The following is a 17208-nucleotide window of genomic DNA, read 5'->3' as shown; positions in this document are numbered from 1 at the left end:
GTTTCCACTATGATATCATAAACCTCTTTGATCAGTCCTGCCCTCCCATAAAGATTAACCATACAAACATAATGTTCCATGATTGGGCTTATTCTATGTTGTACTCTCATCATAGAATACAATCTCTCCCCATCCTTCACCAAGCCCAAATGGGCACAAGCAGATGGTATTGACACAAATGTGATACTATCTGGCACAGTAGCAGCATCCTCCATCTGCTCAAAGTACCTTAGGACTTCTGAGTCTCTCGAGTGAGCAGTAATAATAGAGTTCCATGACACAACATCCCTCTCAGGCATGTGCTTAAACAGCCAACGGGCTCGATCCAACTTGCCATGATTGGAGTAAACAACAATCAAGGAATTAGCAATAGACAAATACCACTCAAATCCTCTATGAAGAACCCAAGCATGAATTTGAACTGTAAGCTTCAATGATGACAAATTGGTAAGCGTTGTGGATATAGCAACTGAGTCTGGCTCATATCCTTCTTAAAGCATTTTGCCAAAGATGTCAACTGCCTCCACCAAAAGCCCATGACGAACATAACCCGTGAGCATAGCATTCCACCACACTAAGTCTTGGGAAGTGATCTTGTCAAAGACCTTCTAAGCCTTCACAATGTCACCACACTTAGCATACATATCAACAAGAGCATTGAGCACGAGCCCATCATTTACAAACCCCCAAAGAACCACATGCTGATGCACCTCCTCCCCAATTCGAATCAACCCAATTTCCCCACAAGCTTTCAACCTACGAAGCACGAGTGTGTTTCCGGATTCGGGTAGGGGTGTGAGACTCGGCAAGTTTTGAAAAAGTAGGGTGCAGGTGCAGCGATTAAAAAATTATTAAAAATATTTTTAATATATTGCGAAGCATACTTTTTCACATTATATAAACATATACCAAATTTAATAGTAGTAGATAATAACTAAAACATGATATTCATAGATTAAATACAACCCACAAGTTTGAAACTAAAACATTCCATGATGTTTGGAAATTAGAATACAACTTACAAGTTTGAAATTAAAACAAAATAAAAGATAATCAACAAGACAATCAAAGACAAGCATCATCCTCATCAAGATCAATAGCTTCACTTCAAACTTCACTTTCACCGGTAGTAACACTAGTGCTAGTAGCATTCTCAATAACTATGGCCTCCAACTCTGACTCATCAAGTGTAAGGGCAGCATTCTCAAGAATTTCAGCTCCTCCATGTATGTTGCTCTCATTTCAAGAGTCTCCTGCGATATTCCACATCTTTGTTGTTGTATTTACGTACTCCTCATTGCACCTTGAGAAGAGTCGAAGACTATAGTGCACATATACCAAATCCTCAGCACGTGCATGTGCCATTTTGTTTCTTTTTAAGAAAATGAATGAATTTGTATGTGCTCCAATTCCTCTCAGCACATGAGGATGAGCAAGGTTGTCCAAGAAGTTTAAGGGCAAGGGTTTGAAGAGTTGGAAATGAGGAGTCATGGTGTTGCCACCAAACCAAAGGTTGTAAGGCCCACCTATATGTCAAGGCATTTGATGAAGGAAACCTCCCTCCTGAAAATGTAGCAAACTCAACTTTCACCACCCTTAACTCATTCTCATCTTCAAAGTATCAATTCAAGCACTTGATCCTTTCCATAGAAATTTCATGATCCCGATGTGGAGCGATGCATTTTGTATTCTCCGAAAGCCATTCAATGGAGTAATACCTAGTTAAAGATTAAAAACAAATATAGATGAAACGTGTGTTTAACTAGAAGGGGGAACTAAGGAAAATAAAAAATAAAAGTACTTACTTAGGATTTAAGGAATGAACCAAGCAATGTAGTGGTGTACAATTTTTAGTCTATCGATCAATGAGTATATCATACACCACACCCCAAAATGAGCTATACTCATCATCTTCCAAGCCTTCATGTTGACATATTGCTGCCTTCACCTTTTCTATCATTGAATCCCACATCTCATACACAAGATGAAGACAAGACTTATCTGTGTCGGCTGCTCATAGCATATCATAAATAGGTGCTGTGAATTCAAGGATATAATCAACACTATTCCACTAACGATCACTTAGAATCATATCTTTCACCTTTTGAGCTTTTCCAACATCATCCTCCCTATAAGAAGCCCATTGGTCACTAATAGCCATGGCTTGAAGACATCTTTTTATCAACTTCAACCTTTTCAGCATTACAACAACTGAAGCAAATCTAGTATCAATAACTTGGAGCAGTTTTAATGGACAAAATTCATTAAACATTGCCAACCTCAATGAATAGTTCATGATAAAAACACGTATGAAGGATGCATCATCAGCAATACGTGTAATCCAACTACATTCCTTATATGTAATTTCATTCTTTTCAGTGTTTTTTGCTACACAAATATTCTTCAAAACTAGATTGAGAGTGTGGACAACACAGGGTGTTCAAAATATTGTGGGATACTCACCTTCAATAAGAGCTCAGCAGACTTCATCACATTAGCATTATCAGTGATGACTTGAACAACTTCGTCGTGTCCAATCTCTTTTATAGCATCCCTTAATACCCCATCAATATAATGTTTGTCTTTGAACTCACCTGACCCATCAATTGCCTTTATAAACACTGGACCTCTATTTGATACAACCATAATATTAATAAGAGGCCTCCTTTTTGGATCTGACCATCCATTAGAAACTATACTTACACAATTTTCAAGCCAAAAGTCCTTAATTAGTTTCAAAATTCCATCAACATGAACTCTTTCTCTTTGCAAAAGTGTTGTTCTCAAGACATTAAATCCAGGAGGAACATAACCCGGAATGCTATGGGTAGCAGCATATGAACATGAACTTCGATAATATGGGTTCCTTGCAAAGCTAAACGGAAGCCCACCAGTGTAAAATATCCTACCAATTCTACAATCCAATTCATGTCTAGCATTATTCTGGAATGCTCTCTCTATCGGAGAATTCGCAATCACCTTCCTCCTCTTACCATCAAAGGGATTTGTACTATCACTCTCTTCCTGTCTTCGAAATGAGGGAATAGAGGCAATAGGCTTGGGGGAGGTGGGAGTAAGGAATTTGACTTCTCTGTTCTCTCTCTAACTTATCATTTTCAATCTGATCATGCATTCACTGCATTTCCAACTTATGGCTTGGTGTCACACTAGGGCATGCTTTAATACCTTTATTACTAATTTTTAATAAATGAGCCTTAACCCTAGAATAGGTTCCCATATAAACTTTACCACAATAGTTGCACTTAAAGTGTGTGTTTCCACCTGATTTAACAGTAGAACCAGGTGATTTTTCTATTTTAGTCACATACTGCCAAAGAGGATTTTCATCATTTGGCACTTCTTCATTAGATGAAGGTGAACCTTTTGTGCTAGTAGCTTCGTCCATTGCAAATTCGATAGATTCAATTTGACCCTATAAATAATTTGACAAATATATAATAACTATTAACTAAATAAAAAATCAAACCCCAGTGTCACAAGACTCACAACATTACACAAACAACTTATATAAAAAAAAAAAAAAATCAGATCACAGTTCAGTGTTCACAATCACAAATCACAAATCACAATGAGTAATAACTTTTAACTAAATAAAAAATCATACCCAAGTCACAACATTATTACATTACAGCTTATATAAAAAAAAAAAAAAATCAGATCAAACATCACAGAGACCTAAGATTGAAAAACTAAGAGTGTGAGAGCTACGGAAAAAGGTCAGAGCATGTGAGAGCTATGAAAAACTAATATTGAAAGCTTGAGATTGATACTTGAGGGGAGACGGAGAGCATGGGAGACGGAGAGTGAGAGTAAGTTGAGACGGAGAGTGAGTTGAGACTTGAGAGTGTGAGGGTGAGTTGAGACTTGAGGTGTGGAGCACAACATGAGCACAAAGACCAGAGAGGCAGAGAGTGGGAGAAAGGCAGAGAGCTGAAGTGTGAAGGGTTGAAAGCTAAAGATGAGAAGTGTGAAGGGCTGAAAGCTGAAGATGAGAAGTGAGAATTGATATAGGGTTTTTGTGATTTTGTCTAAATGGTGCATTTTGCACCCTTTTTTATTTTTATTTCGGCCAAACGGTGTGTTTCGCACCTTCTGTTTTTTTTTTTTTTTGAACTTCGGCCTGCATCAGTGGTTGCGCCCAATACAGACCGATTCGGCTCGAATGGACCCGATTCCGTGTGCGTCGGTACCGTGTCGGCGCGAATCGGCGCGTATTGCATTGAAAAAAAGGGACACGACACTGACGTGTAGGCAACGACGTAAAAAACGCAGCTATAGACCCCAAAAACACAGCTATATTAAGTGGCTGAAGAGAAACAACCCATTTGGTATTTAATGTCTACCTCATCCTATAAAAAAAAAGGTCTATCTCATCATTCTCTTTTTATTTCACACGTATTAATCTTTTTTAATTAAAAAAAATTAGTATGAGTTCTCTCTGTACGTTTCTCAATAATGGAAAAAGTATTTTTATCTGAAAAAAAAAACTATTTCTCTATAATAAAAAAATGTATTTTTATCTTCCAGTGCTTTTTATCTAATGAAAATGAAATACTATTGTAATAGTCTAGCAGACTACTCTAGCATTCTCACATCTCAACAAATCTCCAAAGCAACTGTAAAATTGTGGTTTCCTTTCAATCCTTAGTTTCATTGCGTAGTATCACTCAACTAAAAGATTTTGAAGCTTGTTGGAGTGTACAAAAATAGCGGAAATAAGAACAACCCAAGAAAGAAAGAGAGAATAGAGAGAGAAGTTTCTAGAGAGAATTCTGAGAAATTGTATTTCACAAGCTTAATCAATACAACAATTAAACTTGTTTATATAGTATAATTATACCAAGATCATTCCAGAAACTAAAACCGTTCCAACTAAAAACAACCTACTCCACATTATGCTCCGTGAATCAAGGAATAACAGCTAGAAGGTAGTTAGAGCTTAACTGTGCTCTGAAGCAAACTCTGAAACCCAATCTTAGTATAGAAACAGAGTATTGGAAGAAGATTCAAACTAGACGAAGCATACCTAGCACACCAAAACGCTCCGTTTCATTAAACTAAGACTAAGTCTACCAAAACTATCCGTTTCATTAAAAACATAGATAGGCTAAGTTATACGGCATCGTTTCTAATAAGAAACTAGCCGTTGGAGTCTTTGAGTCTTCTTCTTCTATTTTCACTGTGTGCTTTGGTTGTCTGTCTTTAACATCCCCCCTTAAAACCATGGGGTCAAAAGACACCATGATTTTGGAATGAAGAAAACCAAACCGATAAGTGGATAAGCTTTTGGTAAACACATCAGCAAGTTGATCACCCGTGGCTATATACTTGATTTAAAGATCTCTACGCAAGACCTTTTCACGAACAAAATGATAATCCACCTCGATATGTTTGGTGCAAGCATGAAAGACGGGATTGGAAGCAATTGCAAGGGTAAAAACATTGTCACACCAGCATAAATACCAAGATCCTTCAAGACCTGTCGAAGCCAATAGAGCTCAGTAGCAGTGGTAGCTAAAACTCTATACTCAGATTTAGTGGAAGAACGAGAAATAGTATCTTGTTTCTTTGCACTCCATGTGATTGGGTTATAACCAAGGTAAACAATATAACCAGTAATTGATTGTCTATCAAAGGGATCCCCTGCCCAGTTTGAATCAGAGAAGGCAAATAAAGAGAAAGGGCCAGGTTGAAGAAAAACTCCATAATTCAAAGTGCCATTAACATATTTGAGGATTCTTTTGGCAGCAATCAAATGAGTATCAGTATGGTGAGACATAAATTGGCAAACGTGTTGGACTGCAAAACTAAGATCAGGTTTGGTAAAGGTCAAATAATGAAGAGACCCAACCAAGCTCCTAAATTCATAAGGGTTTGAAAGCAAAGAACCATCAGTGGGAGTCAATCTAGAATTAGGAGTAAAAGGGGCACCAACAGGTTTGGAAGTGTGCATATTTTCCTTAAGAAGTAAATCTTGGGCATATTTAGTCTGAGACAAGACCAATCCTTTGGAAGACCTGGTAATCTGAAGACCAAGGAAGTAATGAAGATGACCCAAATCTTTAAGCTTAAAGGCTAAACTGAGCTGTGCAATCAAGAAGGACAGGAAATGAGGATTGTTACCAGTCATAATAATGTCATCAACATAGACCAGTAGATATACAACCAAAGAACCCTGTTTGAAAATGAACAAGGAAGAATATGAGAGTGAAGCCTGAAAGCCCATATGCAACAATTCAGTAGAGAATCTTTCAAACCAAGCTCTAGGGGCTTGTTTAAGACCATAGAGAGACTTAAGAAGCTTGCAGACATGATTAGGATGAGCTGGATCAACATACCTTGGTGGTTGAACCATGTACATTTCTTCTCTAAGAAAGAAAGGCATTGCTGACATCAAGTTGTCTGAGTGGCCAATTGAATTGCACAGCAAGTGAAAGAATAATTCTCACAGTAGGAGGCTTGATAACAGGACTGAAAATTTCTTCAAAGTCAATCCCAAATTGCTGATGAAATCCCTTGGCAACAAGTCTGGCTTTATATATGTTGATAGAACCATCACTATTCTCTTTTGACTTTGAACACCCACTTACAACCAACAACATTTTGGGAAGGAGAGGGTGGAACCAGAACCCAAGTGCCCTGCCCTTTTAGAGCAGCAAATTCATCAGCCATGGCAGAACACCATTGGGGGTACTGAGCTGCAATCTTGTAAGATGGAGGTTTAGTGATGGTGTAATCTGGCTTAGAAGGAGAGCTGACCTTCTTGGAAAGAGCACATTGCACTAGATCAGACATGACAACAAGTGCCTTAGGCTTGAAAATGCCGTCCTTTGATCTAGTGATCATGGGATGAGTATTCACAGTAATGGGAACCTGAGGAGTTACAATGGACATACCAAGAGGGCTAGTGTGTGTGGATGAGACAGTGAGAGGCGATAAGGAAGTGGAGACAGAAGAGGTAGGTTGAGGTGACAATATGGGAGATGGAGAGGCATGTGTATAAGGCTGTGCAGATGTAGATGTCTTAGATAAAGTTTGTGTAAGGGGTTGCTGGGCAGGGTGTGTGTCAGAGGAAGAACAAGAGGTAGGTGAGGATGATTGTGTAGGAATTAGAGGGATAGGAGTAGGGGCTGATTGTGAATACAAACCAGACTCAGAAGATGGACCAGTGGATAAAGGAAGTAAAGAAAGAAACTGATTTTCATTAAAATGAACATGTCTAGAGATATAGACCCATGAAGTGATAGGGTCTTGATAGATATAACCTTTTGAATGAGCAGGATAACTAAGAAAAATGCAAGGGGAAGTATGTGGTAAGAGCTTATGTACATTGTAAGGCCTTAATAAGGGAAAACAGATGCAACCAAAAGTCCTGAGATGTGTAAGATTAGGTTTAGACTTGAACAAGACTTCCCAAGGAGTAGAATTATTAAGAATGGGAGTGGGAAGCCTATTGATGAGATGCACTGCTGTAGAGACGGCATAAGACTCATAAGACGTGTGCAACTAAGAGTGAGAGAGTAAAGTAAGAGCACACTCAACAATATGTCTATGCTTTCTCTCAACCACTCCATTTTTTTAAGGGGTGCGAGGGCAGGAAAACTGATGAATAATACCATGAGACACACAGAAGTGCTTAAATGCATTAGAAGTATACTCTCCACCATTATTTGTTCTCAAGGTTTTGATCCTAGCTTCAAGTTGATTCTCTACAAATGCTTTAAAGAACTTAAAAACACCCAAAACGTCTGATTTGTTTTTAAGAAGATAAAGCCAGTTAAATTTGGAATAGGCATCAACAAAAAGAACATAATATTGAAAATCATTAGAAAACTTGACAGGAGCTAGACCCCAAACATCAGTATGCACCAATTCAGGAGGTTTAGATGCATGAAAATTAGAAATCGGAAAAGAAAATTGATGCATTTTACCACTCAAACAGTGCTTACAATGAGAAAGTGTTTTAATATTAGTTGAGATACAGACATTACCAATAGAAGATATAGCAACATTCAGAACTTTATCACTTGGATGTCCTAACCTATGGTGCTATAGCAACCATATATTTGACTTATTTACATGAAAGCTTGAATGAACTGAAGGAAGAGTAGGGACAGCAGAAGGAGGACTCTATCAAAAAGATGAAACAAACTTGAAGTGAGAGGGTCACTTGATAAAATTCTTGGTGTAGATAGGATAAACCCCATTCTCACTTAAGCATTTGTAAAGGAGTTCACCATAGGAATATCCGAGATTTTGATTACATTTGCATCAAAGGAACAAGAACAGTTTTTATGCAAGCATAATTTATGAACTGAAAGTAAATTTATGGCAATTCTTGTTACATAAAGGACATCTTTAAGGGTAAAGTTGTGATATTTGGTGTGTAGGGTAGTGTTACCTATGTGATTGATGGGTAAGGATTGACCATTTCCAATAATAACTTGCTCAGGTCCCTTGTATTGAGATTGAACTATGAGATTGTTGAGATTTGCAGTGAGATGATTTAAAGTGCCAAAGTCAGCCAGCCATGGATCTTGGTTATTAGTGATAGCAGCATTTGATTCACTTGTCATAGCAGCCAGCTTTGTGGGAGAATGTTTGCCTTGGTAAGCAAGATTCATCCTGTGATAACAATCTAGTGCTAGATGACTAGATTTGCCACAAATCTGACAAGATGGTCATTCATGCTTGAAAACTTGAGAGGTATTCTGAGAGGGAAAATTCTAAGGAGAAAAATCTTGAGGAGAGAAATTGTGTGAGCCTTGAGAGAAATTGTGAGACACCTGAGATGAAAATTGCTGATTTCTACCATGATTGTATCTGCCTCCACCTCTTCCTCTAGGATTGTTGTTTCTTCCTCTTCCCCTTCCTGAATTATGATTTTGATTCTGTGACTAATGTGATGAACTACTACTTGGTTTACCATGAAAGGCAAACATTAGCAAGAGAGTGAGAGACTGAATCCAAGTGATCAGTCATGGCTTGTTCCTCACTTTACAACATGATAGCAAGTTGGTCATAAGTGATTGGGTTATTCCTAGTACAAATTGCGGAGCAGAAGTGTGCAAATTCTCTAGGAAGTCCTCTAAGCACAATGCATATTAGTTCTTCATTGTCAACTGGCACTTCTACAGCAAGAAGTTTGTCACAAGCAATTTTGATCTTTTGTAGAAATGAATTCACAGATTCATTGTATTTCTTGAGGCATTGAAGCTCAAGCTTAAGGTTCAAGACATTAGCTCTTGAAATAGAAGTGAACCTTTGTTTCAACGTATTCCATACTTCCCCTAAACTAGTGATACCAAAAACAAGTGAAAAGACTTGTGGGGTAGGAGATGAGTTGATCAAGGAAAGAAGTGCCTTATCCCTAATTTTCCATGCTTGAAACTTAGAATTAGCAACTGAAGTTGCATTTCCTGCAGCATCAAGAACAAATGGTGATGGCCTTGAAGCTGTACCATCAACATGTTCAATCAAGGAATATGCCTCTAATATAGTGACTATGTGATTTTTCCATGAGATATAGTTGGTGTAGTCAAGCTTGATTGACATTAGGTTTGACATATTGGATAGTAACATCAATGGTGATGGTGTCGAGGTTGAAGGTGTAGAAGTGGAAGAAATGGAGGTCGTGTGAGTTGGAGTTGTTGTTGTGTGCGTAGATTATGTTGGGTCAATTCGTGTTGTAGAAACCATAGATACTAGCTCTGATACCATGAAAGATTTTGGAGCTTGCTAGTGTGTACAACGATGGAGGAAATAAGAACAAACAAAGAAAGAGAGAGAGAAAAGAGAGAGAGAGAAGTTTCTGGAGAGAATTCTGAGAAATTGTATTTCACAAGCTTAATCAATACAACAATCAAAACTGTTTGTAGAGTATAATTATACCAAGATCATTCCAAAAGCAAAAATTGTTCTAATTGAAAATAACCTACTCCACATTATTATGCTCTGTGAATCAAAGAATAATAGCTGGAAGGCTGGAAGATAGTTAGAGCTTAACTATGTTTTGAAGCAAACTCTGAAACCCAATCTCATTATAGAAACAGAGTATCGAAAGAAGACTCAAACTAGACGAAGCATACCTAGCACACCAAAATGCTCCATTTCATTAAACTAAGACTAAGTATACCAAAACGATCCTTTCATTAAAAACATAAATAGGCTAAGTTATATGACATCGTTTCTAATAAGAAACTAGCTGTTAACTAGCCGTTGGAGTATTTGAGTCTTCTTCTTCTATTTTCACTGTGTGCTTTGGTTGACTGTCTTTAACATCAGCAAATTTGGATGTGGATAATAATATCTGAATGTGCGTGCGTGACTCGTGATTACTTGGGACTTTTCCACAGAGGAGTTGATAGTTATGTTAGCGGCTGGAATTGGATATTAGAAGAAACTACGTGGTGCGGTGGTGCCTATGTATTCTATGATAAATCATTTTCAATCAAACACTTCTCGTCTGGGTTTATAATGGGAGAATGAAATTATCACATAATTATTAGAAACCCAAAGTTCTTGTAAGAAGATAATCTTTCTCAGTCACGGGTTTATGGCTTCTTGAGATTTACAAGTAACCAATAAAAATAAAAAAAAATTTAGAGTAAAAGTGCAATGTAATTGAAAATTTAATAAGGCATGGTGCATATGGATAGTAAAATTTGGACATATGAATTTGTATTTAAGTGATTAAACCATGTTTGAGTAGTTTTATAAGATCACGACATTTGTAACCCTATATCTCACGACATTTGCATGCTCCGACCATTGCCGACATGCATGATGCATGCACTTGATAGTCAAGAAGAAGATATGCTCATTGCGGCCAGAGAGATGAGGTGGACTAACAACAATAATTCTAAGCGAAGTATGGAAGGGTACGATAAAGATCTAGACATGAGTAATGATGCTTATGACGAACCTCAAACTCCATTATATTGGCCAGACATGGTTCTCTCATCCAAGCAGAAAATACCGATCTGACAACTCAAAGGACATTCTGGTAAAATAGTGCAATAGGTTTTATTGTGGACTATTGGAAATTCTCAATTCAACACCAATAGAATACCATTAATGATGCATGGAGGCTCCAAGGCCATGTCACGTTGGTAGGAAGAGATTCTGTATTAGTAAATTTACATGGCGAGGCGATTACTAATATCATATCATATTATTATATATAATAAAAGTTGGGCTTAAACGTCATAGTTATGCCACATAGTTTTACCAAATTACAGAAATTTTAATAATTTTTTAGATTTTAAAAATAGATATATACATATTTTTTGGATAAAAATGACAAATCAAGTAATGAAAGGAAGTAGTATTTCATTTACAACTATAACAGTTGTGTTTATCTAAAATGTTATCAACAAATCCTAAAATCAATAGAATAGAATTACCTAAGGATAGAATTTAAATAAAAAAGAGATAAAAAAAATGTAAAAGAAAAAAAAGATCAAATTTGCATTTTTTCCCCCACGTTTCTATAAAAACCGTAAAAGGAAAAAAAGATAGAACTTGCATTTTTTTTTCCTAGGTTTTCTTTTTTTGGTGGATAAATTTGCATCTTATGTCATCTTTTTCCTAATAATAAAGTAAAAAAAAAAGTATTTGAATTTCACCTAAACTACTTTTTTTTTTCAATAGAATAGAATTACCTAACAATAGAATTTAAATAAAAAAAGAGAGATAAAAAAAATATAAAATAAAAAAAGATCAAATTTGCATTTTTTCGTACGTGTCTTTAAAAAATAAAGACGCATAAAAGGAAAAAAAATATAAAACTTGCATTTTTTTTCTTACGTTTTTTTTTTGATAAATTTGCATTTTATGTCATCTTTTTCCTAATAATAAAGTAAAAAAAAAAAGTATTTGAATTTCATCTAAATTACTTCTTTTTGTTCATATTATCATCTTCACAACCTAAAATTCTCACTCTATATATATACAAAGAGTTTTTTAGTGTTTCATTATTTCTATTATATACTTTACAATTATTTAATATATCCTTCCTTTCTCAATCAAATTGATGTGATTTGTTTTCCGTGCTTCAAGGGATGCAGTTATACAGAGTGACGGAAAGAATGTGGTCCCCGAGGTATGGAGTGCTCTGGACAAGATCAAGGACTTCTCTGAGAGAGTCTGCAGTGGTTCTTGGGTAATATAAAGTTGATATTAGTATCTAAATTGGGCATGAAATATGTGAAGTTTTGGTAATTGGAAAATTTTGGTAGGTTGGAGCCACAGGAAAAGTACTGAAGGATGTTGTTGCTGTTGGCATTGGTGGCAGCTTCTTAGGACCTCTATTTGTGCACGCTACTCTTCAAACAGGTTGGGTGTTACAGTCCCTTATGTGCACCACCTCTACGTTGTCTTTTTTTTTTTTTTTTTTGTTGTGATAATGTTATTATTTTACTAATAAAATTTTTGAAGCCTGTCGTACAAAAAAGCTCAGTCAACATGTTCATGGTTTAGTGGTTGCGTCTTACAGATCTAGAGGCCTATCAAATCTGCAAGGGGACGCTAGCTACGTTTGTGAGTGTTAATAATTCACTATGATACCATAAGTAATGAAGTATTCAAATTCTAGATGTGGATCTTCCTTTTGAGGTCTTACTTTTGTATATATAACTTTTAGTTTTCGGTTTTGTTTTTTTTTGTTTTTTTTTGTTTTCATCAAATTGAATAGATTTTGTGTATTTGTTGCCTTTTTATTATATATAGTATGATTTTTATCAACAAGTTTTATAGATACATTGAAATTCTATGTTTGATCACACCTTTTAGTGTTTCTTTTAGAAGTCAATATAGCAAGCAATATATTTGTATTTTTTAATTTCTTATTACATGATTATTTGTTGTTGACATCAATATTTTATAATGGATTTAATTTGTTATGGCTTTTGTTTGGTACTTTGTTCCATATAATCTATATTATTTAATTAAAAGCAAAATTTGCTGTCAAACATGAAATTGAATACGAGAGAATCCATCCATCCAAATTTCTATGTAAGTCTATCTTTACTTATATCTATTTTTTTTAAGTTAAAAAATTTGGATATTTTTTCATTAATGAATTGAGGTTTTGACTTAATTTTGTTTTCAACCGTTTCAATTATTGAATTCATTATTTTTTTCATGTGTAATATTAAAATCTGTGTTTTTTTTATGATAAAAAAAATATGTGTTCTTAAAGGTTAAAACACAATACAATTACAATCATTACTTTAAGTTAGGGTGTTATATTTATTTATTAGTAAGTTTGAATGTTACATTAAGTTAGAGTATTATATTTTTATTTATTATTAATTTAGAATGTTACATATGGATACATATGCTGATTTAGAGTTGATATAACTTATAACCATTTGAATGAAATCAACACTAAAACAAATGATTTAAATATCAAAATAAGAAATAAAAATTAAATTTCTTTTAAATAAACAAGTACAATTTATTTTTTAATCTTAAATTTTGAATTAATTATTTTTTCATTTTATTTGTAATTAAATTTAATTATATTATCAAAATATTTTTTATTAAGCCGTGCATCGGATGGCTATAATACTATATAATAAAATTTTTCATCATATACTATATAATAAAAGTTGGGCTTAGAAGCCGTAGTTGTGCCACGTGGCTTCACCAAATTGTAGAAATTTTGTTAGATTTTTAAATATATATATATATATATATATTTATATATTGTTCTTGTCTTCTTCTTCTTCTTCTATAATTTCTAAGTTGATAAAAATTTCAATTTGAATACAATCCAAATTCTTCATCTAATCATTTATAATTAATTAATTTATAATTTCTAAGTGATTTATTTTATTAGCAATAGGAGATCTACTTCATTTATGATTTATGAGATCTAGCATTCCAAGGGATTAGAATTTTGGTTTCACACTAATTGATCATATCAACATTAATTAAAAAAAAAACAATCATAGTACTCGTATACAACTACTAATATCAACCTTTAATTCTATTTTTTATTTTTTTTAAACACCTCATGGATAGACATAAAATTATAATTGTTCTTATTGATTTTTTCTATATATCTCTATCAATTTTTAGATAAATACAAAAACTTAATTGTTGTTATCTTTTGTTTAAGTTACATATAATTCTTAATTAAACCGTGCATCGCATGGGCATAATACTAGTAATAAATAGAAAATTGGAGGTGTGATAAGCTTAACATAAATTCTTAGAATTTTAGTAGGGCATAGGTAGGGGTGTCAATTTGGGTTAGCATGTCAGGTTTATGTCGTGTCGAGGTTGAGATATTCGACTAAATACCTCAACCCTAACTTAACTATTTAATAATCGTGTCATGATTCTTTAACTTTAACTTGACTTGTTATTGAAATAGGTTGACACGATCCAACCCACTTGACACGCTTAATAAACGGACTATGTTGAGTTAACACAAATGTGACACATCTCATTTCAACTTGCTTAATATTATTAAATGTATCATTTATATAAAAATAAGTTCTTTACATCCCAAAAGTAATGTATACACTTCAAATCTTCAACCCACATTCAAAATAATATAGTTCAACAAAAATATAACATCCATCTAGTTATTAGTTCTTTACATTTCAAAAGAAGAGCATACACTTCAACCCAAATTTAAAATAATATAGTTTAACAAAAATATAACATTCACATAACTCACTAAAGGCTAAGTATCAATATCGTAAGATTTGGTGCAAATAGTAGACTGATTACAACTAGGGTTTATAAAGTTCCAATTTCTATTATATCACTTGTAAATTTTTGTAATTACTCACTTTTCTTTTTAAGTTTAAAATATAGGTTAGATATAAAAGTTATTAAAAAATCTAAAATAAAATGAATATTTATTTGTTATATGAGTTAAACAGGTTATGTTAAATGAGTCATTTCGGGTTGACACAAATAATTTGATGTGTCAAACATGTCTATTGTGGATCATGCGGGTTGACCCGCTTATGACATGTGTCTTATCGTGATGCTTTTGGGTTAACCCATTTATGACCTAAACCCGCTAAGGCCCAGCCCTAATCCACAAAAACTCATGTCGTGTTCACGGTTGGGTCAAACATTGACTCCTCTAAACATACTACTCTTACTCAATTATTGCAATGATAGAGCCAAATTACAACTCACTCTCCAATATATATATATATATATGAAGTGTAAAAGTAATTGGGTATATAGCCTTTATATCTCTAATAAAATTATGGGTAAATTGAAAAGTACACCCTTAAAATTTTGGGTTTCATAAATTTTACACCTAAAGTTTGGTTCTATTAGCAAAACCTCACATTCTGTTAGTTTTTATTGTTAACTAACACTTTGGTGTGCTGATCTTTATTTTTATTTGCAAAATTAGTCTCCTAAAAATAACGCTGTTTCACTTAAAACAAAGAGCACTACTGGTGCTTCCAAAATGACGTCGTTTTGGGAGGCTGATTTGGCAAAATAAAATACACATCCTCACGGTAACTTGCCACTTAATGGTTAAAACTAATGGAGGGTGGAGTTTTACAAATGAAATCAAATTACAGGGTGTAAAATTCAATTTCTCAAATTTCAGGATATAAAATCTAAACAATCCTAAATTTTAAGGGTGTACTTTACAATTTACCATTAATTTTATTAGTGATGTAAGGGATACAAGCCCAATTATTTTCACACTTTATAATTTTTTTTGGGAGGGGGGGGGGGGGGGGAGAGAGAGAGTGAGTCGTAATTTGGCTCTACCATTACAATAATTGAGTAAGAATAGTATGTCCACCTAGGCATCAATTTTTAACTTCAATTTGGATTATGCCCTACTGAAATTCCAAGAATTTATTTTAAGCCCATCCCACCTCCAATTTTCTATTTATTATTATATTAGTAATCGTCATGTAAAATTACTAATATAGGAATCTCTTCCTACCATGTACCAACGTGACATGGCCTTGGAGCCTCCATGCATCATTAATGGTATTCTATAAGCGTTGAATTGAGAGTGAATAATTGTTTCTCTGTCTCTCGAAGAAAGCTTCCTCTAGCTCTCTTTTAGACAGTAGAATAGGGGGTCACTCCTTCACAGAGGTGTTTTAGTCTTTCTTTGAATTAACAACGTTAGTTCAAAGCTTGTGGGGTTCCTCTCTTTCGTGGGATTCGTGGGAAATAGTTTGTGTTTTGTGTCTAATATCTTTACCTTCTTCCTTCAATTTTTCTCTCCAGCTACCATGGATGAGTTAACTTCCAATTGGAATCGCCTTACCCTTTCAGATAGGGAAGGACCAGGTTGCTGTCTTGATAATGAATTGAGTTCCCAAGAGTTCTTCTTAGCTACTAAGTTTTTAACTAAGAGGGCGATCAATGTGGATGCCATAGCAAAAACTTTTACACCACTTTGGCGTTCAAGGAATGGTTTTCAGGTCCCTAACTTGGGTAACCATATGGTATTGTTTGGGTTTGATAACGAAAAAGAGGTTGACAAAGTGATTCAAAGTGAGCCGTGGAGTTTCGACAAACACCTAATGGTTCTGGAGAGGTACAACAAGAACAATTTAGTTGAAGAGCTTCAATTCAACAAGACTACTTTTTGGGTGCAAGTTCATGGCCTTTCAATAAAGTTTATGAATGCTAGGGCTGCAGAGAAAATTTGTGAGATCTTAGGGACAGTGTTACCTTCTACCAACCCAAAGGAAACCGAGGGGGGCAGCTTTGTTCGCATTAAAGTGTCTTTGGATGTCACTATTCCATTATGTAGAGGTCGACTGGTTTCAATAGGAAGAGATAAGGAAGTGTGGGTCAGCTTCAAATAAGAACGTTTGCCAAACATTTGTTACTGGTGTGGATGCTTCGATTATGAAGACAAGGATTGTGAGGTATGGCTAAACAGTGAAGGCACACTCACATCAGAGCAAAAGCAGTTTGGTTTGGTCCAAGTCTTAAAGCAGCACCTTTTTTCCTCAAGGAAACAGGTTGTATCAGTCCCAGGTTTTTAGAAGTCAAGGCAGTCCACAATCTCGAAATCAGTCCCACCTTCCATGGCTAAATTGGAGAAGCAGAAAAAGGGCAGTTCAACTACTCCGGAGAAAAGGTGTAACGGTACATCCGGAGAGGGAATGAAGGATTTATTGCAACCGAAGGTATTAATTACGAGCATTCAAAACAATAATCAACAGA

General features: G+C 34.9%; 1 protein-coding gene across 1 annotated transcript; it reads left to right on the top strand.

Annotated features, from left to right (window-relative positions):
- Positions 1-16262: 16262 nt before the first annotated feature.
- Positions 16263-16844, top strand: LOC142622758 (uncharacterized). Its single transcript, XM_075796287.1, has one exon. It carries the CDS (start codon positions 16263-16265, stop codon positions 16842-16844), a length of 582 nt encoding a protein of 193 aa, XP_075652402.1.
- Positions 16845-17208: the final 364 nt, after the last annotated feature.

This window comes from Castanea sativa, chromosome 1, assembly GCF_040712315.1.
Source record: "Castanea sativa cultivar Marrone di Chiusa Pesio chromosome 1, ASM4071231v1".
In the NCBI taxonomy this organism is placed as follows: domain Eukaryota; kingdom Viridiplantae; phylum Streptophyta; class Magnoliopsida; order Fagales; family Fagaceae; genus Castanea; species Castanea sativa.
The sequence above is the reverse complement of the archived record's forward strand: the minus strand, read 5'-3'. Positions and strand labels throughout refer to the sequence as shown.

Coding starts and splice junctions, on each gene's coding strand:
- LOC142622758 (XM_075796287.1), top strand. CDS start 16,263: ATGGATGAGTTAACTTCCAATTGGAATCGCCTTACCCTTTCAGATAGG.